The 23,252-nt window shown below is 41.1% G+C and overlaps 1 protein-coding gene across 1 annotated transcript; it reads left to right on the forward strand.

The window, feature by feature from the left end:
- The first annotated feature begins 61 nt into the window (after positions 1 to 61).
- kiaa1328 (KIAA1328 ortholog) lies at positions 62 to 23,239 on the forward strand. Its single transcript, XM_071203282.1, is given in 17 exon segments — positions 62 to 137; positions 777 to 806; positions 917 to 939; positions 941 to 1,169; positions 1,172 to 1,191; positions 1,352 to 1,452; positions 2,423 to 2,483; positions 2,485 to 2,539; positions 7,652 to 7,781; positions 9,080 to 9,313; positions 9,315 to 9,416; positions 14,374 to 14,461; positions 14,463 to 14,593; positions 14,788 to 14,883; positions 15,103 to 15,194; positions 15,440 to 15,542; positions 22,863 to 23,239. Coding segments are annotated over 17 exon segments (1,776 nt in total). The 5' UTR covers positions 62 to 85; the 3' UTR covers positions 23,092 to 23,239.
- The last annotated feature ends 13 nt before the right edge of the window (positions 23,240 to 23,252 follow it).

Here is a 23,252-nt window from a genome sequence, read left to right on the forward strand (position 1 = left end):
TGGACTGTTGAGTTGAAAGTGAAAGGCGGGGATAGGATTCCTTAGCAACGCTTGGCTCCCTGGGAGTGGTGGCGGTTGTTTCAACATGGCGGCGGCAACAAAAACGGCAAATTCGGGGATATTTTGGATGGATGGCGGTACGCTAACTTTGACTAAACTATGCTAGCTTGCTTGTACATTGACCATTACAAAATATATGATTGTAATTTGTAAAAGGTTTCTATAAAAGTTTCGTAGATGTTACTTTTGTGTCAATGCTTGAAGTTGTTATTCCTGAGGAAGTGAGACAGCTAGCGTTACGTTTACTAAATGAGCTAACAGTTAATGCTTACATGCTTACATTACATGTTAAAGTATTTATCTTAGGTCACGTTAACATTGTCTTTTATATATGACACGCTTTGATAATAGTATGGATGTTCAGCGTCATGTTGGCAGACGTGGGAAAAGTACTCACATCTTGTACTTGAGTAAAAGTAGAACTACCACAAAGTACTACAGTATTAGCATCGAAATACTTAAAGTACCAAAAGTAGAAGTAATTATTAGGCATATTGGCCCATTCTAGAATAATGTAGAATAATTTATTCATGGCATAAAGTAAACGATATGATACCTCTAAATTGTAGTGGAGTAGAAGCAGCAAACATTTGAAATACTCAAGTAAAGTACAGGTCCCTCTAAAAATGGTACTTCAATACAGTACATTAGTAAATCTACTTGGCTACTTTACACCACTGTAAATGAAGTATTCTTTGTCTTGTGCACTGTTTCAGATGATGAACAGCCTCTGGTGTTCGTTCCTGGTGAGTCTCAATGACATTGTATGGATACTTTCTGAACACAGTATGAAATACTAAGTATCTATTAAACAAATGGCTCTTAATTTGTATACCCCATCCCCCCACACTCTCAGGATTGGAAGGAGAAAGGAAGACTCAGACCCCCTTTCAGTTTTGGATCAGGCAGCACCAGTACATCCAGTATGAGAGGTACCAAGATGCGAGCCCGGCATAGCTCTGACTGCAGGAATGGCAACACACTAAAGAAAGGGGGCAGGAATCAAGGCCACTTACAAAATGAGCCTTCTGGTGTTTATACCAAGGAAAAAGTGCCAGACCATCACAGTACGACTGCACATACAGAGCACGCCCTGTTTCCATCCTCTGGTATTTTCTCACCTCAACACAGGTAAACCATTGTTTAATGTAGGTTATTTTTCTGTTCCCTCCATGTATGTAAGATAGTTCTATATGGAAGAGGGTTTATGGATAATCTGACTATCGACGCTGACAGGATTACATTATTAGTTTCTGTAAATATATTTTATGTTTTATCTTAATTTGCACAGGTATCTTCTGAGACCAGCAGAAGTAAAAGCCAGGTCTGTTTGAAGGACCTCTGTCCTGAAGATAAGCGCCGGATTGCAAATCTCATTGAAGAACTAGCCAGGTATTACGCAACTGTAAATGTGGGTCGTTAAAAAGTTCATATGAATGTATGATTTGGGATATTGTTGTGAAGTTAAACTAAAGCAAAAATAAGCAGGGGGCCATTTTGTTGTAAACTGAAACTAAATAAAAACAATATTTTCAAAAAATGCAAAACTAAACTGCAACAAATACAAAAACCGTAAAAAAAAAAATGAATGTACATCTTATTCTGGTTTTGTAGTTTATCCCTAGTGCATAATTTCATTAAAAAAAAAGGAATGGATTTCTTTCAATTTGGAACCACAGAACTGCAGAAATGGATTATTCCAGGAGATGGCGCTATGCAGCAATTATTTTCACAATATAATCCCTAATGTTTTTTGCAGACAGTTTAGTCTTGCAGAGTTGTTAAATATGAAGAACATCATTTGAATCTTGTAGCACATTCAAATGCCATTTAACCAGGTTTTCAGACAAGGTCTTAAGGTGACCAACTGGGATCAGATTTAAATAGCAAGTGACAAATGTTATTCTGAGTATGGTATTAACAAAGCGGAAGAGGATTCCTAAAGGAAAATATTTCAACTTTATAGCCTTGGACTAAATTATGATGAATTTTTTACTGGTTTTTGCTGTTTGTAATATGATTTGGGTGATATAATATTCAATCTCAACATATCTCAAAAATGATAACTCGATATTTTGAAGGATATTACCCAATTCTTTTCCTCAAATTTGTAGAGTACAATTTGTAGGCCAATAAATCACTGCATCACTACATATTCCATAACAAAATCAAAATGTATTGACATTATTCTTAATGAATATTGCACCTCTTGTGGTTTTAAAATGATACTATTCAAAACTTTGTAAGAAGTGATACCTGTTTTGAATTGTTAATTTTGAATTCCTTTTTCATCCTTTGTCACATTTGGACCCTAATTTTGTAGAGCACCTGTGCTCTAACTCAGTTGTTTCCTGTTCTCCAGAGTGAGCGAGGAGAAGGAAGAGTCAGTGCAGCGCCTGAAACACGAACAGGAAAACTTTGAGGGGCAAAATCCAGAAGCTGGAGCAACAGAACGTGATCATAGTAGAGGAGAGGGAGAGTATCCTTTCAAAAACACTGAAGAAAGTAAACAACAGTAAGATAGATTCTCTCACCCACCCTTTTGTGCAGTGGTGGGTGAGGTGATTTGTTGTGTTAGTCATAATAGTTTTTCTAATGAACCCGTAGGACTGCCGTCGCAAATAGCCACCTTGGGTGATGGTAGAAAAGTCAATGAATGTGCTTGACCCACAGTGGTTGAGATTCTCCCTGTTTTGGTAGTAATTTTGAGTAATCGTAAAATAATATGGCTACCTTTTAATGGTGCTTCATGGTTTGTTGAAGTGTATGTAGTTTAGTGTTGTGTCACTTCCACGGCAGTCCCTCAACATTTCCAGGGTACAATAGTTTCATACATTTGTAACATTAACCATACATTTTTAGAAAGTATGGTATTTCATTTCCATTCTTCCACTGCCTGGTTTAACCTAAAATATACAACGAACCAGTAAAATCCTACTCTGTAGTATTGAAAACTTGTTAACAGTTGTTCTTGGTTCACAGTTGCATAAAGGTCCTGAATGAAGTGCTTGATGTGCTTTCCATCAGTTAGTCTGCAGGGGGCAGTGTTGTCTTAGGTACGGCTAAGTGCAGTTTCTGGCCAAGACCCCCTTCAATTTGATACAAAAGACAGAGAGAAAGAGCAGATTCTTTTGAATGATTTGATGCCTGCTGCACATGTATTTTGCAAGTGTAGCTTATGCGTTGTTGTGTACAGAATCAATTTCAAGCTTGGAGCCATGGCGCCAACCATCTAAATCATCTTATCATTCAAAGATGAATGTTGATATTTACTGAGAAGACGACTGTGTGCTTTCGCCACCATGTGTCTTTGTTACACTCCCTGAATGTTGAACATTAACAGAGGAATATCACCCAGAATCCCTTCCTCCTTACAAAATGAGATCAGGTGGGTCGCCTGCTGATTCTTGATTGTCTAGCATGGTGTAAGTGCTAGAGTTACCTCCATAGTGTGCTGTTTATTGCACACCACATCCCATTTACTGTCTCAAAACAATTCCGCCCAGGTCAAAGCCAGAGCATGGCCAGCAGACGATTTAGGTTAAAACCACTACACAATTTCAGGGAGTAATTGACCCCGCTGGTAAATTGCACGATTGGCAACGGCGGCGGGGAAAATTAGAAAAAGCACAACTCAATTAAAGGCACTTTGGCTCGGAGACTTGGCATTTACACCAAACTTCTAATCTCCATTAAAAAGGTATTTGAGGGGAAAAAAAGTGTTCAGATCCATGCACCTCGGGGGGGGGGGGGGCTACGTTAGTCTTTCAAAGTGCATGCCAGGGAGTCAGGAAGGCTCTTCTCAGGCAGAAGGTTTCCGGCACTTCTCCCGAAAGGTTAAGGAGACACCAAAGGCAAACACACTGAATGAGAGTCTTGTCAAGTCTAATTCCATTACGCCTCAGCTTATCTTATCTATCCACGATTCAGGGTTGTATGAAGAATGCACGGCTATACCTTAGCCCCAAGCCACCTCGGATGAGTACCCTTGATATTAAGGGTGTTCAGCTGACATTTGGAAGTGACTGGCACACAGCACTGAATTTGCGTTTCAGATAGGAGGATAGGACTTCAAGGCATGTTGGCATGGGCTAAAGTCGAGGTGGCATTACAAACACGGCGCACCACTCTACTCGCTGTATCCAGAATAAAGCACAGCAGGTGCTAGCGCTAATGCCATTTATTGAGTTCAAACAATTGGAGGGAATCCTGAGGCCATGGAGAGAGGGGGATAACTGCCCTGTTTGAATATGTCATTGAAAATGCTACATGTTGTGATAGAGGACTGCCAGAGATAAAATCCATTTAAACATGACATTAACTATGTGGAAATCTGGTTGTATCCAACGTGCATCAGAGGTGTTTTAGCACTTAGTTTTCTCTTGGCAGATTAAGATCCTAATATTCTTTAATGACAGCTCTGTAGGCACTGTCTGTTCTTGGTGTTGTTAATCTTGCTTTCTTCTTTAGAAAATAGTGATGTGGGTTATATTATGTGATATGCAAGGTGCACTCTATTTATTAGATGTGTTAAAAACGAATTCATGTTTTCTCCCCTTATTTTGACAGTCTAGAGAAAGAATAAAAACAGTTGGAGAGAGAGGTTTGACATGCACGTAGATGCCAAGGCTGAATTCAAAACTCAATTCTGGTCTGTTGCTTCGCTAGAGCTTAGACTGCTATCAACAAGAAATATAGTAAATACAGTGATTCTGACTCTTTTTGTGAGCCCTTCATTCTGCTTAGCTTCATTGCAGGGGAGTCGGTAAACAAGAACACCCTCTCATTTGAGGCTTAAGCTAAGCCTTGTAAACAAATGTTATTCTTTCAACTTCATTTCTTTTTTACATTTAAGCAATGGTGGACAACATTTGAAATGAATAATACATAATGCATTGAAAAGAGTCAGATTGGCTTAAGTTTTCAGATTGGCTCAAGTTTTCTCTGTACACTTTTATATATTTTTGGCTTTGCAAACCTAGTCTGTGCCTTCAAAGTTGGTTCTTCACATTAGTTGTGATCATGGCAAAAAAAGATGGCCAAGAATAGTTATTGTGTGACTGTTTCTGTTTGTTTGCAGTTTGAATATTTAAGGCATTTTCAAAAAGAATGGTAACCTGCCGTTATGTATTGGTGTATTGTGTGACTTGCACTCTTATCTCCCCCAGATTCAGTTGTATTGAAGCAGTTATGTTAACTGTCTTCTTCCATTAATTCCCCGTCATTGCTTCCTTACACACACATTCATACACATCATCTGCCCCCGTTCTCTCACATCCTTGCTCAGGCTCAATCTGTTTGGCACAGTGTGCTAAAGCAGGCTTTAAATATGCCCCCTCCTGTGCAAATTTGTTCCACCTTGAAGTGGATTTCATTATTTCATTTGAGCCTCTGCCTGACAGGGAAGTGAATCATTTTGACAGGCCCCGTCTGAAGCCTCTTCAGCCCAAGCCCTTGATTCTGAGTTTTTGGAGCAGGGGGGAGGAGTAAGTCATTGTCGGCGCGTTGCAGCTGTGATGTAAACCGGGGGCTTGCCGAGTGCTTGGCCCCATTGGCTGACGTCCAAGGCTGGGAGGAAGCATGTTTAGTGTGGCGACGAGCGGAGAGGTGGAATCTTATCAGCGTTGCTCCACTCGGTTCAGATTACCCAGTGCTTGGTGTCCAGTGACTGCATCTGCCCGTCTACACATTAACACACCTTACCTTCATTTAAAGTAATGCCAGATAGCCTTAACAGATAGCCTTTGTGTGTATTGTGTAGTCCCCCCACTAAACCCATATTTGTATTCAAGTGTGGTATATTCGTGTCTATTGGTAAATATTTGTTTTAGTCATGAGAAATCATGCGTAAATAGTGTTTTTATGTGAATCTGATGAAATATGAGCAGCAGGCTTTTTCAACACCCAACTCTCTATCTTGGACTGAGGGGGAGCTGTATACGCATATTCAGTATCTCCCCTTCAAGACCCTTATTCATGCTGCATGAATAGAGCAACCAGCACAGGTTTACATGATGTGATGTCCTTGTGATGTCCTCAAGCTTTCCATATAAAACTACTTCCATGGACATTATCAGTGCAGCGGTGGAGGAGCCTTACTTAGACGGAGGGTTCAATCAAAGTGTTTCCTCACATTTCCCGAATGTTTATGGAAGCTGCTGCATTGCATTTGTCTGGTGTCTGCTTCTCGATTCAAAGCCGTCCCCGCTCTCCTCGCCTTCCCTCTGTTTCATTTCCACAGCCTGATTGAAGTCTCCTAACAACCAAAGTGTTTTCTTATGGAGTGTTCCGCCAACTATTCTTCAATAACACTCTACTTTGAACTTTGATTTTCTCTTAAAATGGGGGATTTTTTTCCTCAAACGGATGCGGAAAAACTCATCAGCTGAGGGAGCAGGGCCACCATCATAAAAAGATATGGCCTGGAGGAACACACTTTAAGGTCAGCTTGGGCGGGAGTGTGTGCTCCTCTTGCTTTATTGAAGTGTGCGAGCTGTTTACAGTGCAGGTGGGGAATTTGTGCTCTCATGTCTCTCTGTGTTGTGTGGGTGTGTGTACTAGGGGGTGAGAGTCAGATTGAGGTTGATTATTGAATGTGTGTAGTCTCTCCATTCTTGTGCTCATTATCTTTGTATGTGCTGCTGTAGTGTGCTGCTGCCACTGTCATTAGTGGGCTCCTGAGGCGCAGCAGTAGTTCCGCTCCAGATTAGTTTTCTGGTGTGTGCCAGCTCTCTGTCTGGCAGATAGCCTGGAACGGCACTGCCCAACTCGGCTCAACACAGCTTGGCCCGACCCAGATGGTGAAAGCTCTGTGCCACAACAACAACTTTGATTTTTCTGGCCTCTTCTCCCTCCATGTTTTCAACTTCTCTCGGTTCTGCCTACTTCTCTGGTCCAATATGTAATTGATTGGAGAAACAAGGCTTTAATTCAGATTGTCAATCGAAATCCAGCGTCTATCTTTTTAGCTTTAAAGTGGCATAGTGGAACATTTTCCTTAGCAAAATGGCTGTTGTGTACAGAATTCCTTCTCAGTAGATCCACAGCGAGAAGACGTGTAGACACGACATAGTTTAGTTACATTTTACACATTTCAAAGAGTTTACATGACGTTTCTTTCTCAGAGCGCCAGCCTTTTTCAAAATAGTTCCCAATCATAGTGGTGCTTATGATACCGCCAAGAGAAAAAGTATTTTCTTTTTAGAGTGCCCTGTCTTTTTTATGTGGCCGCTCGAAGCTCTAGTTTCGGAAGTTTTCATAAAGGCATTTTGTTGGTCACTGTTGACTCTTGCCAGACAATCCTATGATTGATGTTCATGGTGAAAAAACAACAACAACAAACAACAATAAGATAGTAGCCCAATAAGATATTCAAAAGCAAAGGGTGCTTAGAGTATAGTGTCCCTGTCTAGCATTTTCCTTTGCCCGAAAACGTCTATCTTTTTAATTAAAAAAAGTTTTGTGAAAATATTTATTTTGCACAGTCTGCTTTTTTCTCAGCCAAATCCAGGGGTATGTTTTAATATTTAATACTAAAAGTTGTGATGTGTTCAGTGTACTTGCTGTTGGTTCCTTAACTGTGGTCCTCCAGGCCTGCAGCAGCAGTACAGAGAGTGCCAGGAGCTGCTGGGGCTCTACCAACAATACCTCTCTCAGCAACAGGCCAAACTGAACCAGTCCATCGCCCAGCTCAGCCAGGAGCCAGCGCATAGCAAGGTGAGGTACTGGGCAGAGGGGGGGGTGTGGAAAGCCCTTTAATACGGGTTTTAGTAGTGCAACATGCAATATAATGTGATGGGCCAGCTCCTGAGTGAGCATTCCAGCATTACAAAAGAAATATCCAGTGGAAAAGTAAAAAGCTAACATTAGGCTATGGCTATGGCATGGCTTCACGTCACCACTGATATGCTGAAGGCTAACTGGTGTTCAGAGTGATGACGTCTTATAAAGTCACTTGTTAGCAACAGCCTTTTTTTTGGCACAAAGGAGATTCAGACATTTACCAGTTGAGTATTTACTGACACATTTCATGCCGTAGAACAAAACATACAAATCTATTCAGCCTGTATTAACCACAGATCTTATTTCAGACATCTAACAACAAACAGTTGACTTGGGGACAAGGGTAACGGAAATGGTAAAATGCAAACTCATTCCCATGTTTTAGCGCTCATTCATGCACCTCTCTTTAATGCATATGAAAGCACCGCAGAAGTCCACTATAGTGGTCTGGTATCACGACAACACAGTGAAAACTCTCAAGGTGACACTTCAGAACGAAGACGCCTCTCTGGCTTCGGCCCCTGTAAGAATAGATGACTTGGCCCCACTCATTGTCCCGAGGTGGGCTCTGAATAATGTGTGTTTGCCTGCTCTCTGACCCTCAGCAAATTAGTCACACTCTCAGTCCACTGTAAGATGCGCTATCCCCCTTATGTTTATCTTATAATGTTGCTGACCTTGGCTTACCTGCCAGTAATGCTCAGTTGGAAATGGCCCTCTTAATCTTGTGGCCACTGTCCAGTTTACAGTTTTGAAAGGTGATTTGCATTTTTGCAGCTATAAACCAAGCCCTAGCCTTACAACCACGTCTATAAAGTAGTGAAAGCAGCACATTCTCAGGGAAGCAAAATAAATCTCAGAGAAGCCTAATCACACAATCACTTTATTCACGGGGGTCAAAATGGAAGAAAGAAGTAGAATTTTAAGATGAACAAAAATGCTTCAGGTCACAAAAAAACGACATAAAGTCCAATTGATATGCAAGGTCTCATAGAACATTTCTCCCAACACATGGGGGGGAAAGCTTTTACTGCACGTTGAAACACGAGTTAATTAGGTGGGTTAGTGACTTCCTTATTCAGTATTGGTGAATTTTGGTGTGTAGCCAGGTCTACATTAGGATTTTATGAAGCAGCAAACGTTTTTGGCGGTTATACTCCCATAAATATTTCAGAGGCTTCCTAAATTGGCCCAAAATGCATTCATTGTCCTCTTTGTTCTCTGTCCAGGTGCTGAGCAGTGAGGAAGCCGCCATCAGAACATCTACTAGCAGAGCTAATGGCTCCTTCTTTGATGGCTCATAACCTCAGTCTCCGCTCTGCTACTCGAGTGCACAGGTTAGGTGTGGGAGTGGAGGAGGAAGAACAGCAGCACACTCTCAGAGCAACAATGCTGGCTCTCTTTCCTGTGCGGGTGAGTTCAGTCCCACTGACGGGTCCATCCAACAGCTCAGGACTCAGAAGAGAAGGGAGTCCGAGGGGCCAGCACAGATGTGGGCCCTGCCGAGGTCAAGACAGTGGCGCTCGCATAGAGAATGGCCACCATGACACTTCTAACCAGCATGAGTGCGAAAGGTACAGTTTATATCGTTTTTCATACCATATTATACAGCAGGGGGGAGGCAAGTAAGTCTGGCCGTGGGCCAATTTTTTGCAGAGCCGCAAGATGGCGGACCAGAATATAATCAAGGAATTGATTTGGTAAGAGGGCGCAGCGCCCCTGTTCCCCGGTTCAGAAAAAACTCTGATATCGCTGATGACCCTCCCCATCACACTCTGATGCGCAGTCAGATCCGCTGATTGGTTCACTGATGATATAGGCGCCCAATCCAGAGCCTCTGGCTCGACCCGCCCAAAGGGAGGCTCGTCCTCTCTAGCCCCATTTCAGTCCCAACGCCAGGGCTATTATCTGTATTTTAACGGACTTATCTTTTAAATTGAGGTGTATTTATTGTTCTCTTCAAAGTTAATTTTCTCTGAAATTTTAGGGAGGATGGTCCTCATACTGAGGACCATACTGAGTTAAGTAGAGTTATTAACTAGTTAGCAGTGTTATTTAACATACTTTTAGTATTGTCAAGTTCTCTGGGTTCTCTGGGTTTTTGGCATTTATTTGAGTGTTTGCCCATTTGAGAGGCTTGAGGGGCAACAGAGGACGCATGGACAACTGGAATCCTTGTTCCTTTTCTTTATATAAACTTCTCAAGGACACATTAGGATTCTTTCAGGTTGAAAACCTTTACAAAATACCAAAGGACAAAATAAATCAATTACAGCAGTTTTGCCAAGTATTTTACTCAAACTCAATGTATTTAATAGTTAATAAGTACTTTAATTGACCTGGTTCCCCCCAACCACACATTTGCCATATGTGACCCGCTCTATCGAAATCAGTCGAAAGTCGCAACGGCTCATTTCAAAATAAACGTGGATTTGCGTAAAAAACTAGTTTTTCGGGGTCGGGTGTTTTGTTTGATTTTAAAATAAACAAAGTCTTGGCTTTCAGAATATGGAACTTTTATTTCCAAAATCACACGATAAATACATGTTTGAAGCTTGTAAAGGGAAGATGACATCTCTCCCTCGCCACTCTGCTCTTCCACAGCGCCGCTTCCCCTCCCTCCACTGACATGAATGTAGCGGATATTTCGGGACATAATTTATTTTACCGGACACATTTGAAACTTACCGGTCATGTTTCAATAATAATAATAAGAATGGTGTAGCAGAGTTTCCGTTAACAGGTAATCACCGGACTATGACCGGATATGCTGATGTTTAAAACTCAGTTAATGGGGCTCATTTTTATATTGCTTCAGTTTATAACCGTTACGGATCGAAAAGTTCAGATTCATTTTTCAATAAATGATTCCACAAACAACAAACAACATCATTATTACATTCAAACAAACTACTTGCAGTAGATGAAGTACATTATTCAAAAGTTTACATTAACTTTGAATAATAACACGGGAGAAACGGATGCTCTCTTTTCCTCTCTCCCTCCCTCTCTCTCCTGACAGCCCGTCAGTTTCTCACGCAGCTCGCTAAACAGTGGGCGGGGCTTCAGGTGATTATGCAGAGCTGAGTGTCTCGTCAGACTCAGCAGCTGATCTGATCTCTCTCTCGCGTCCGGTTATACTTCACTCGCGTTTGTCCATATCGATCAGATCCAGCTCTCCTGATCAGCCTTTATAGAGAGCACCGATCAAACTATTAAGAGTGAATATCGGCCGATAATGACCGGCGGCTAACGGAAACCCTGATGTGCAACTGTCGGTCCTATGTTGAAAGAAAAAAAAAAATAAGATTTTATTTTTGATTCTCAAAATTACGGGCCAAATATTATTGCTGGCGGGGCCAACAATGGCCCGCGGGCCGCCTGTTGCCGACCCATGTTATACAGGGTTCCTACGGTCATTAAAAAGCTGGAAAAGTCATGGAAATTCAAAATGATAATTCCAGGCCCTGGAAAAGTTATGGAAAACAATATTTTTCCCAACGTTTTGGAAAAGTAATGGAAATGTAACTAAAGTTGCATCAAATATAATTTATATTTTATCTAATCACCGAAATAGTAATACTATAATGATAATAAATACTGTATCGTATAGTAATGAAACGTGAAATGGCATTTAACTGATGAGGTATTTTGCCGGTGAGAGATTTTAGTTGCTTTAGCGTGTAGAAGCTAGTAAGCCTACTATTTGATTTGTTTTAAATAGGCACAACATGTTTCAGACCTTATTTTCCTGTTCCATGTTCAAATAAACCATTTTCAGTGGTACCGCTGAGAAAGAGTAATTTCTTTGGTCATGGAAAATTAGGTAAAGGTCACGGAGAAGTCATTGCAAATCATTGGTGAAAAAGTGTATGAACCCTGACTATAGTATTAGTTTTATTATAATCAAAATGCGCATTTATCAAGACACAAACAAGAAGTCAGGATATAAAACAATTATAATAATAAATGTTACCCACACAATGACCATTAATACATCAATTTCTAACCCTGTGTAACCTTACATTCTTGAAAAGAGCTTTGTTAACTCGCCTCCACAGTAAAACAAGATTAGACAAAAAACAAAAGAAGTCTTGATGAATTAAATCAAATTGTTTAACTTGTTTCTTGTTTAACTTCTACAAAACGATATTAAAACATATGTTTATGAACTCTTACACATCTCGAGAAGTATAATAAAGTCTCATTTATCCAGTCGTATACTCACATCTACCCAAACACATACATTTTCACTAAAACCTTACTATTCCGAATAATCAGTATCACCTCTGCAAGCACACTACTATTCTATACAGTTCAGGTCCGAAGGGTTTTAAAAAGGAAGGTTTTACCACAAAAGCATTTTTGCGAAGTATTGAACATACTATTGGATGAATGAGACTTGTCTTTGATATAGTTTTGCTGTTTTTAAATGCATCCCCCATTGACTTATTGACTTACACATCAAGAACACTCTGTTTCTCTATGCTTTGTTCACCATGGATGCATGCAATAACGTTTTCTTCAAGAACTCATGGTTAGAAAGCGTCAGTTATCTATACATATCATCATATTGTCAATTGCCTGTTTTATGTGAGGGAAATTAGCTCCAAGCTAAAATCCGGCATATTTACACTATTTGAAGTTTAGTGTTCATTAAAGGTGGGGTAGGTAATTCACTTCAGAAAGCCTTTTTGTTATATTCCATGGAATGCTCTTAACATCCCGCGATAGCAATGAATACATGAAACTCTTGACAATAAATACATAACAAAATCAATTCAATTCAAAACCTTATTTATCCAGGTAAAATCCCATTGAGATCAATGATCTCTTTTTCAAGGGAGACCTGCAGCAGTAGGTTCCACATGAAGACATAAACAACAGAACAACAAAAGGACATCATACAGCAAAATGTACAGGGATTACAATTTACATATTTAACCACATGTACAGGTACCAACAGCATCTGATTTTGTAGCATCTAACCGAGCTTTAAAAACATGTAGTGGTACTAGCTTGGTAATTTTCCATTCTTTTTGCAGACTGTTCCATGTTAGTGGAGCTGCACATCTAAAAGCTTTCTTCCCTAAGACAGTCCTAGCACTTGGCACATTTAATAAAAACAACAGCATGCGATCTCAGGCAATAAGTACTTTCAATTCGCAGAGAGATCAGGGAGCAGATATAAGATGGTAGTTTATCCAACATGGCTTTGTAAATGAAAAAGTACCAGTGACTGAGCCTCCGTACAGTAAGTGATGGCAAAACCGCCTTGGTATACAGGGTACAGTGATGCGTAAGTGCTTTACAATTTGTCAAAAATCTCAGTGCAACTGTGATACGCAGCATCTAACTTGCTTAGGTAATTGATAGGTGCATTCATATATAACAAATCACCATAGGTAAAAAGGTCACAGTGACTAGCCTTTTCCTGGCCTCAAGCGAGAAACAGGACTTGTTTCTGAAAAGAACCCTAGCCTAACCCTCAGTTTTTTAAGCAGGTTATTGACATGAAGTTTAAAAGTGAGACAATCATCAAGAAGCCAGATACCAAGGTATTTGTAACAGGTAACCACTTCAAGTTTTATTGCTTTGCGTAGTTACAATATCTAAAACAGGCTCTGGTGTCTTTTTAGCCTTTAGAAAGAGCATTACCTTGGTTTTCTCAACATTTAAAAGAAGCTTGTAATTCAGAGAGCTGAGTCTGAATAGTGTTAAAAACAGCCTGTAATTTAACAACAGCCTCTTTTATGGGCGACCTGCACAATACAATCACAGTATCTCCGCATAAAAATGTAAAGTAGCTTCATCCACATTATCACCTACGCTGTTAATATATATGGAGAATAAAAGTGGTCCTAAAACAGAACCTTGTGGTACACCATTAGAAATGTTTAACCACTCAGAAGACAGTCCATCAAAATGAACACATTGGGACCTTTCAGAGAGGTAGTTCAACAAACCACCCCACTGCATGGCTGGATATGCCAATACTGAGTAGCCTCCTGCTTTAAAAATGTGATGATCAACGGTGTCAAACGCTTTGGAAAGGTCAATAAACAGAGCTGCACAACTCTGCTTTTTATCTAAAATACTAGTAATGTCATTTACCACTTCATTGTCGCAGTGATGGTGCTGTGTTTCTTTCTGAATCCTGACTGATGTTTAGACAGGATATCATTTATACATAAAAACTCCTTTACTTGTTCACTCACAAGTCGTTCGAGCACCTTCGCCAGAACTGACAATTTAGAGATTGGCCTATAGTTATTTAAAATAGTTGCCTCCTCTCCTTTCAGTAAAGGCAAGACATAAGCAGACTTCCCATACTTTTGGAATTTGTATTTGTGCTGAGGGAGAGGTTAAAAGAGGCAGATTTTTTCCGGTTGCGTGCTTTCAAATTCTAGCGCACTCAAGCTGGTTTCTCCATTCTTACCTACCCTACCTTTAATGTGGATTGTCTCCGCTAAATAAACGATTACATTAAATTGGGTATTCTTTTAAGCTAAATAAATATGCATTATACAGGCTCCACAGTGGGATGGCCATTGGCTCAGAGGCTAAAGAAGCCCTGACCAGGCCTCGGCTGGGTCACGAGGACTGGGAGGAGAAGAGGCAACCAGCTGCTGCTGCAGAAGATGCAGCTGGAGACGGAGAGAGAGAGGCTGCAATCACGGCTGGCCGAGCAAGAGGAGAGGCTCAACACGCAGAACCAGCAGCTTCAACAGTCGCGCCTCGATTACAGCAAGTGGGTGGACAGGAGCCAAAGAGAAATGAACTGTATGCTAATTGGAATCATTGCTAGCTAGCGTTTTGAGGAATACGTTGATGTTTACATCTAGTCGTTAATCATAAAGTTCATGTTTTACGTGTCCTTGTACTTCGTATCTGTCATTGCAGACTGGCAAAACTTGAGTCCATTTTCTCTTTCTATTCTTTTAGATTCCAACAAAGCTACTCAATCTGAATCTCAGCAGCTCCAACACTAGAAATAGACCCACAGCCTGAGGGTCCCTCCCACCAACATTTACCCTCCAGGTAAACAAAGAAAAACTGGAAAACGCATACGCTCAAACTAAAACTATATCAGTGAGAAACTAGCAAACTTTCTTTGACGCACACATTGCAGACCGTACACATATAATTACATTACATATCAACTTGTTAGACGCTTTTATCCAAAGTGACTTACATATAATACACACATATACTGTTTACATACACTAACTCTGACTTTAAACTGTGTATGGTCCACAGTGTGTGTGAAGATGCAGAGGGACATCCTGCAGTGCAGAGCTCACATGCAAAACACTTGAAAACTCTACCCACTCATCTGGACAATGGCAATGGTGAGCTTGCATGTTCAATAATCAGAATGATGTCTCATCAATGGCAACATCATTGCTCATCAAACATATCCTACAAGATCCTGTCAAGAGTTTCTTCAGACAGTGTTTACTTTTCATATGCTTTACAACTTTGATAAAGAACTGTATATAATCATGGTAATTAAGAGAGACGTCTTGTCAGCCTTGCTTTCAGCCTCAATGCTTTTGCTTCTCATATAACACTCCTATCTTGTGTATCTTTACAGAGGCCTTAGAGCAGTCCAGAAAGGACATGGCTACATCTCCGGCCCCTGCAAACCTGAATAGACCCACCTCATCGTCTGTGATCCGAAAGTCCTCTGAGTCCAGGTAACACATCTTTAATAGCTTCTAGCTAAGTGAAATATTGGTTATAATGCTGGGAGTATTAGCTAAGGTAGAAGAACAACCTCACTGGTCAACGGAAGTGCCAGACAAAAGTAGGTTTCTCATTCAACAACAATAAAAAAAACAGCACATTTAGGCACTTGAAGGATCCAGGCAGCACTCTTTGTTCTGTGATAGGTTGACATTCTTAATGGAGCTTTCTTCAGGACTAATAAGGGTTTCTCTGCTATAGTAAAGACATACCAAATCATGGCATCACATGACCTCCACTGGCTTCCTGTCTCCCATCGCATCAACTACAACATTCTGGTCCTCACCTACAAAGCACTCCACCATCTGGCCCCCCCTTATCTCACAAACCTTCTCACTCCTTATCAACCCCCACGGCCCCTCAGATCCACCGCAGCCGGACTCCTAACCATTCCCACATCCACACTGTGCAGCTTTGGGGACAGAGCCTTCTCAGTGGCAGCTCCTAGGCTCTGGAACTCCCTCCCCCAAGATCTCCGCGACTCTGAGTCCCTCACAGTCTTTCAGTCCCGCCTCAAAATACATCTTTTCAACTCTGTCTAGTCTACCCATAAGCCCCCCCCCCCTCTCAATCAACTTCCTCTTGACTGCCTTTTTATTTTTTATTTTTACTATACTTACTTGTTTGCCTGTCCTTGTTTGTCTAGCCTCCCTCATACTGTAAAAGCGTCTTTGAGTTGTGAAAAGCGCTATATAAATAAAATGCATTATTATTATTATTAAAGTCTGAGTGAGCATCTCTGTGGGGAGACTACTTCTGTCATGTAGGGACAAGATTATTGGCCTGCTGTCAGTCTGCAGTATTTTACCTGTTCCCTCTCACCTGCTAAGGCATTTCCTCCTTGTGAATACATATTAACAATAATGAAAAGCATGAAAGCAGTACAAATAAAACATTTAGATTATTTAGTCTGCAAATTAAATGGAAACTGAACAATCTGGTGCCAACTAAATGTTTTAAAAGCTCGGTTGGATGCTAGTCAATCGGAAGCTATTGGTACCTGTTTATGTGGATAATTATGTAATGATGCTGTATGATGTCCTTTTGTTGTTCTATTATGTTTTTATGTTTCATGTGGAACTACTTGAGCATGTCTCCCTTGAAAAAGAGAGCAATGATCTCAATGGGATTTATCTGTATAAATAAAGGTTTGAAATGAAATGAATAGAGGCTTTTCCTGGTCTTGCTGCAGTGTGGGAGGCTAAATGATGTCTTCTTCTTAGCCCAGCTAACTTTTCGAGCCGTGAGAGGCTAAATGAAGCTTTGTACTTGGCTAGCTAGCAGCTGTGGCCAGCCTGTCAGGAGACATGCTGCGTTCCATTAGTCGGCTTAGCAGGGACCCCTGCAGCAGGTTGTAATTGAACAGACTTCTGGATGCACACACTGCCCTCCCTTCTCTCGCTGCCACAGTAATGAGACAGAGTAAGCAAGAGTGAGGGATGTTAAAAGTGTTTTTGAGGGAGAGTGAGGGTATCGGATAAAGTGAGGAAGAGGAAAGTTGGAGCAGGGACAGATGGATAGCAACAGTGAGAAAGATGTAGAGTAGTTTCGAGGACAGCGATGAATCACTGAGTGCGATCATCAGTTTTTTCAAAAAGGACATTTGCTACCCTTTTTCTTCCAGCCCTTACACAGGATGGTAATTAACCTGACGGTCTAACCGGGTGTGTATGTGTGCAGAAATATCACTTCCTGAGAAGCAATTTGTTACAGTGGTGCTTCAGTTAATTTTATACAAATGTTATTCCTAGCTGATGCAATTTGTTCTTGTATAACGTCACCTTTCCTTTTTGTAAAAGTAGCTGTAGTAGGAGATACAGTAATTGTGGGACTGCTTCTCTACCTCATTTCCCGAAAGGACATTTCTTTAAAACAGCTCAAAGTTTCCAACTTCAGATAAGTAACTCTTAAACAAAGCAGTGCGTGGTCCGAGTTGGATTGTGAGCTCCAGCAGATGCCCATTAATTCCAGCAGGGGACCCGGGAATCACATTTTATTACCATCCATTTACACCTCCAAAGCCTATTAAAATGGTCGGGCTGTTCCTCGCTACACACACTGTTTTTTCTACAACCAGTAATGAGGAAGTCTGCCTCTCGGATGCCTTTTGTGGTTTTCTTGCAATCAGTTTTCATTCACGTGCATATTTTAAAAATAGTTGTAATCCTTTGGTAATCCAGTGATTTGGATGTCTTTTTTCTTAAACTACAATCATTGTTTGGAAAAAATAGCTTAATCTGTATATAATGATAACAAACTGCTCCTTGTATGTAGGGTTCGTACGGTCATTGAAAACCTGGAAAAGTCATGGAAATTGAAAATGCAAATTCCAGGCCCTGGAAAAGTTATGGAAAACAATATTTTTCCCAAAGTTTTGGAAAAGTCATGGAAATGTAACTAAAGTTGAGTCAAATATAAATTACATTTAATCTAATCGCTGAAATAATCTGCGGTCGCGAGCTGTTATGTGCCATCATGACACGCATGGTGTTATTTTTTAATATATGAAGCGCGAGCTGTGTGCTCGAGTCTTCCTGCCTGTCGGCTGAACTCTGCTGCTCCGGGATGAGGGACAGCTACATCATTTACGGTGCGTTCGTTAACTGTGCGGAGTCACTGTGGCACAGACTGCACTGCTGGTGAACAGCTGTTGGAACGGGCCGTTCAGGTGTTCAGAGCAGAGCGGCAGAGCGTGATGTGAACTGAAACGTTTTTCTGTTGCAATATCATACATTGTCACTATCTGCTAACGTTAGCTTTAGCCTTCGTTTTCTAATAGTTTTTTTTCATAGGCGATAAACAGAGGTGGTATAAGTATAGATCTTGTACTTGATTAAAAGTAGAAGTACTCAGATCTTATACTTTAGTAGAAGTAGGCTACTCAGATCTTGTACTTAATAAAAGTAGAAGTACTCAGATCTTGTACATAATAAAAGAAGAAGTACTCAGATCTTGTACTTGAGTAAAAGTAGAAGTACTCAGATATTGTACTTGAGTAAAAGTAGAAGTACCAGAGTGTAGGAATACTCTGTTTCAGTAAAAGTCCTGCATTCAAAATGTTCCTCAAGTAAAAGTAGAAAAGTATTCTCATCAAAATATGGTGAAAGTAGTGACAGTAAAAGTAGTCGTTGTGCAGATTGGTCCATTTCAGAATAATATATATGATATGTTTTATAATGATTGATCATGAAAGTGTTCTCAAAGCTGGTAAAGGTGCAGCTAGTTTGAATGACTTTGTATACTGCAGGGTAGCTTGTGGATTTACTCCAGGTGGAACTAAAGTCTGATTTAAGAGTTGATTATATTTCACATCATTCATCCACATCTGTGAAGTAACTAAAGGTATTAAATACATGTAGTGGAGTCGAAGTACACCATGTACCTCTGAACTGTAGTGGAGTCGAAGTACACCATGTACCTCTGAACTGTAGTGGAGTCGAAGTACACCATGTACCTCTGAACTGTAGTGGAGTCGAAGTACACCATGTACCTTCAGGTTCAGGTTATTTATTTGTACCCGTAGGTAGATTCTGTTTGCAGAGAAAAAGACAAGGGTTCCATCCTGACACTAAAAACAAATACAAACAGACACATCTCAAAATATTTAAAAAACATTTTAAGAAGGAAAACGCTAGTACAAACATGGACATTCAAAATTCACAATTAAATAAATAAATAAAAATAGGCATCTGTGTGACGCTCCTATGATGTGTTAATTTGTGCAATAGCTGCTGGGATGAAACTGTTTTTATACCGCTTCGTTCTACTCCTTGGGACGAGTAACCTCCGGCCCGAAGGAAGAAGCTTGAATTCTGAGTGCAGAGGGTGGGAGTCATCGTCTAATATGGAGCTGGATAACCGCTGTAACTGCCTGAGGTACAGGGTCTCCAGGTTTAGCTGTGGCTCACCAATCAGTCTGCTGGCCCACTTTACGATCTGACTCAGAGAGTTTCTGCTCTTTAAAGTCAGGTTCCCAAACCATGACATTAGTGAAAAAGACAGAATTGACTCGATAAAAGCACGATAAAACAATTAACTGTAGTGGAGTCGAAGTACACCATGTACCTCAGAACTGTAGTGGAGTCGAAGTATACCATGTACCTCTGAACTGTAGTGGAGTAGAAGTACACCATGTACCTCTGAACTGTAGTGGAGTAGAAGTACACCATGTACCTCTGAACTGTAGAGTAGTAGAAGAAGTACACCATGTACCGCTGAACTGTAGTGGAGTAGAAGTACAAAGTAGCATTGAAATACTTAATAAAGTACAAGTAACTGTACCCCCGTATAGTACTTGTTGAGTTTATGAACTTAGTTACACCAGTGGCTATAAAGATAGAAAGACTAAGCCTTGCACAGAGGCATGAAAATACATTTTCAAAATGCTCAACAGTGCTGCCAGAATTATAAACTGACTGCTACACAATTAAAATAAATGCTTTTATATATTTCTATTAGATGTGACTCTTTGACGTTTCTGTTATTAACTGCTGCTTTAGTTCTGACTGCTAACATCCTGTTATTCCTCATCTTAAAGCCGATATTCCCTGGGGTCGGGGGTCGGGTCCTTGTCACCTTTTTCATACCTGATGAGTTTGCATCCCTGACTACAGTTGCTTTAGCGTGTAGAAGCTAGTAAGCCTACTATTGGATTTGTTTTAGATAGGCACAACATGTTTCATATGCAGACCTTATTTTCCTGTTCCATGTTCAAATAAACCATTTTCAGTGGTAATTTTTTTTTAGTCATGGAAAATGAGGTAAAGGTCATCGAGAAGTCATGGAAAATCATTGGTGAAAAAGTGTATGAACCCTGGTATTAAACAAAAACACTGCTGTGGTAGGATAGTAGACGAGATGAAATGAGTAACCTACAGTAAGTTTACTGCACGCCCCCTCCTTTGCTTGGCAACAGCATGCCCCTGGTGACCATCTAATCTTAACCAATTCAATCTCGATGTGCAAATTGCAAAACGAAGCTGGGGTTAACATTAAGTGACCTTCTGAATCCTTTCATGAATCCTGTGCTAGTTAGTAATGAGACGGTTCCAGCGCACCCCGCCCATCTCATCTCCATCCCTCCCGCCATTGCCCGCCTGCTATTGATTGGTTGAGAAATTGACATGCGCGATATACGCAGTGGCCATTATAGGTTTTTTATCTTACTGTTTGGACTGCAAATGAAAAGGGGCGCCGGGGCGAGACGGCTATCTTTAATGAAAGAGGGGAGCCAAATAAGCAGTGAAAGTTACAAGTGGAGCGAAGGAGGTGGGGTATCTGGCCTTAAAGAGCTAGGAAAGAGACAAACAGTATTGCTGCGCTGGGAGCATGAAGCCCAAACGTTTTTATTACACGAAGAAAGGTTTTATAAGGCCTTTGTGATTTTTACATTCAGTCTGATAGAAATCTGTTTGTCATAGAAGCGTCTGTATCAGTGTAGTATCTATAAAATGCTTTCTGCTGATATGATTCTGCCTTAGGCTCGAATACTGACAGGCACAGAACACTGATGTATTGACAATACCTAAATGTTGGCAGAGCATCAAAATAAGTTGTTCTTCCTTTCCTTTTTTAAAAGGACAGTCCCTGCTTCTCTATGCATTGTGTGTGTGCATGTGGCAGTAAAATAGATCAGCCCGGACTCCTTGGGGGGGGGGGGGGGTATTAATATCGAGCAGCAATTCACAACTTTACCTCAAACAAACTGGAGCTAGAAATGAAGTTCTTTGTTGTGCTGTGTACCCCGCTGAAAATCCATCGGCGTTCTCTCCAGCCCTCGTGCAATCTCTATGCCACCTCCCCCCCCCCTTCTCCTCACCCGACCCACAGCCATTCCCCCCCCATTGCTGCCCAAACTGTACCCCCTACCCCCCGCACTCCCCTTGTTATAGATTGTGACCGCCGGTAAGTGATGCATTATTCATTACCGACATGTCGTTTGTTGATGGATGACTGTTTGAGAGCCCTGTCCGTTAAATAAATCAACAAATAAAAATGCAAATTCTCACATTTCGAGAGAAGGAACCCAGCCAAAGTCCCTCCCCCACATTCGCTTTCTGCCTTCCTCTCGCTTCCAGTCTCTGTATTACGGACACACGCTCGCGCTCATCCCCTCTCATGCTTTCTCTCTCTCCCTTCTTATTTTGCTGATGACAGGCAGGAGACCAAATGAGGAAGACTGAAGATTTTCTTACTCAAGCTTCAGTCTCTTTTTTCATCAGTTATCATCTTTCAGACGACTTACCCCTCATTCACTCTCTCGCGTTCAAACATGTGCATACATCACCACATCTTCCTATAGGGAAATATGGCTGTCAAACCTCTAAAGCTACCGATGTTCTCTGCCTCAAGTTGGCGTGGAAAAAACCCCTGACATATCAAGGTCTATAGTTACGTGTGGAGGAACACAAATGCAGCCTGATTGGATGATCCAGCGGTGTCTGTCTGCTGCCCCCCCCCACATGCATATCAACAAGTCCACCAAAGATCGGCCTTACCTGGGAGAGCTGTGTGCGGAGCGGCGCGATGCAAATCGATGCAGCTTTAAACGAGCAGAGAATTATGTTAGCAACACCAGTGGAGCGTGCCTTAAAGAATTCATGTTTTGTATCTGGAATGGCGTTGTTCGACTGTGTATACACTGAATAATTTATCAAGCCAGCCAGACTGAGGGATTGCATCTCTATTAGCTTAATCTCCTCCGTTTTGGTTTATTTATTTTGCCGCACATTCCCTCATTTCTATTCCAGGGGAGAAAGAGCCGGGGTTCTCTCCCTCCTTTTCCCTCCCGTACACCTGCAAGAATATGTGTTTTTCTGTTGGGACGCCCCAGTGATTTTGACTTGTTAGTGTTGCTTGTTAGGGTTCAGTAGACACTCCAGCAAGAAAGATTTTGTTAACACGTCCAAGAGAGATTTGCTTTCATATTGTCTGTGTTAACAAGTGAAAGGTGAATGACAAATATTTACGTACAAGCGCCGTGCTCCAAGTAGACGTTGGCCTTGTCTGCTGACGGTCCCCCGGCCTGCTCCCTCTGTGTTTAACATTGATGGCACGTTCCGAAACTGCCGGTCTTTGTGTGCATTTCTCTGCTACAATTAAACAGCGCAAGGATACTCATTTACAACATCGCCTACAGGGCTCCGCTGGGTTCTGTATTATAAATGTAGCCTGTGCCGATTCAACCTTTGAAACAAGCTGAGGTCACATGTGGAAAATAGAAGCCGAAACAACAAAAAAAACCCTCTAAAGATTTTTTATTTTTCTTCTAGGTTGGACTTTCCTGCGGTTGAGTTATTGGACGTCTTTAGTCCTGTCTCTGCACCTGAGCCCAGAAAGCAGTCCATCCGAAGACCCAATATATCGCAGCGTAGGCCGGGCCTCACTACCCCAAAACCCCCCGGCAGAACCCTGCTCACCCCCGCTCGGTCTTATCCTCAGAATACCCAGCAGGATCTGGAGGAAAGTCAAATACTGGAGGATATTTTCTTTATTTGCTGACAAAGAAGAAAGTGGATCCAGGCACATGTATGGTCTTTTTTTTATTAATACATTTAATTTTCAATTGACATTCTAAATCAGAATGATCATGATGTTCTAAAGTGTACCCTTGTGGTTTTAATCCAAATAAACACATATTTATACAGAATTGGTCGTGCTTT

The sequence above is a fragment of the Pseudochaenichthys georgianus genome, chromosome 5 (genome assembly GCF_902827115.2).
Source record: "Pseudochaenichthys georgianus chromosome 5, fPseGeo1.2, whole genome shotgun sequence".
NCBI classification, from domain to species: Eukaryota; Metazoa; Chordata; class Actinopteri; order Perciformes; family Channichthyidae; genus Pseudochaenichthys; species Pseudochaenichthys georgianus.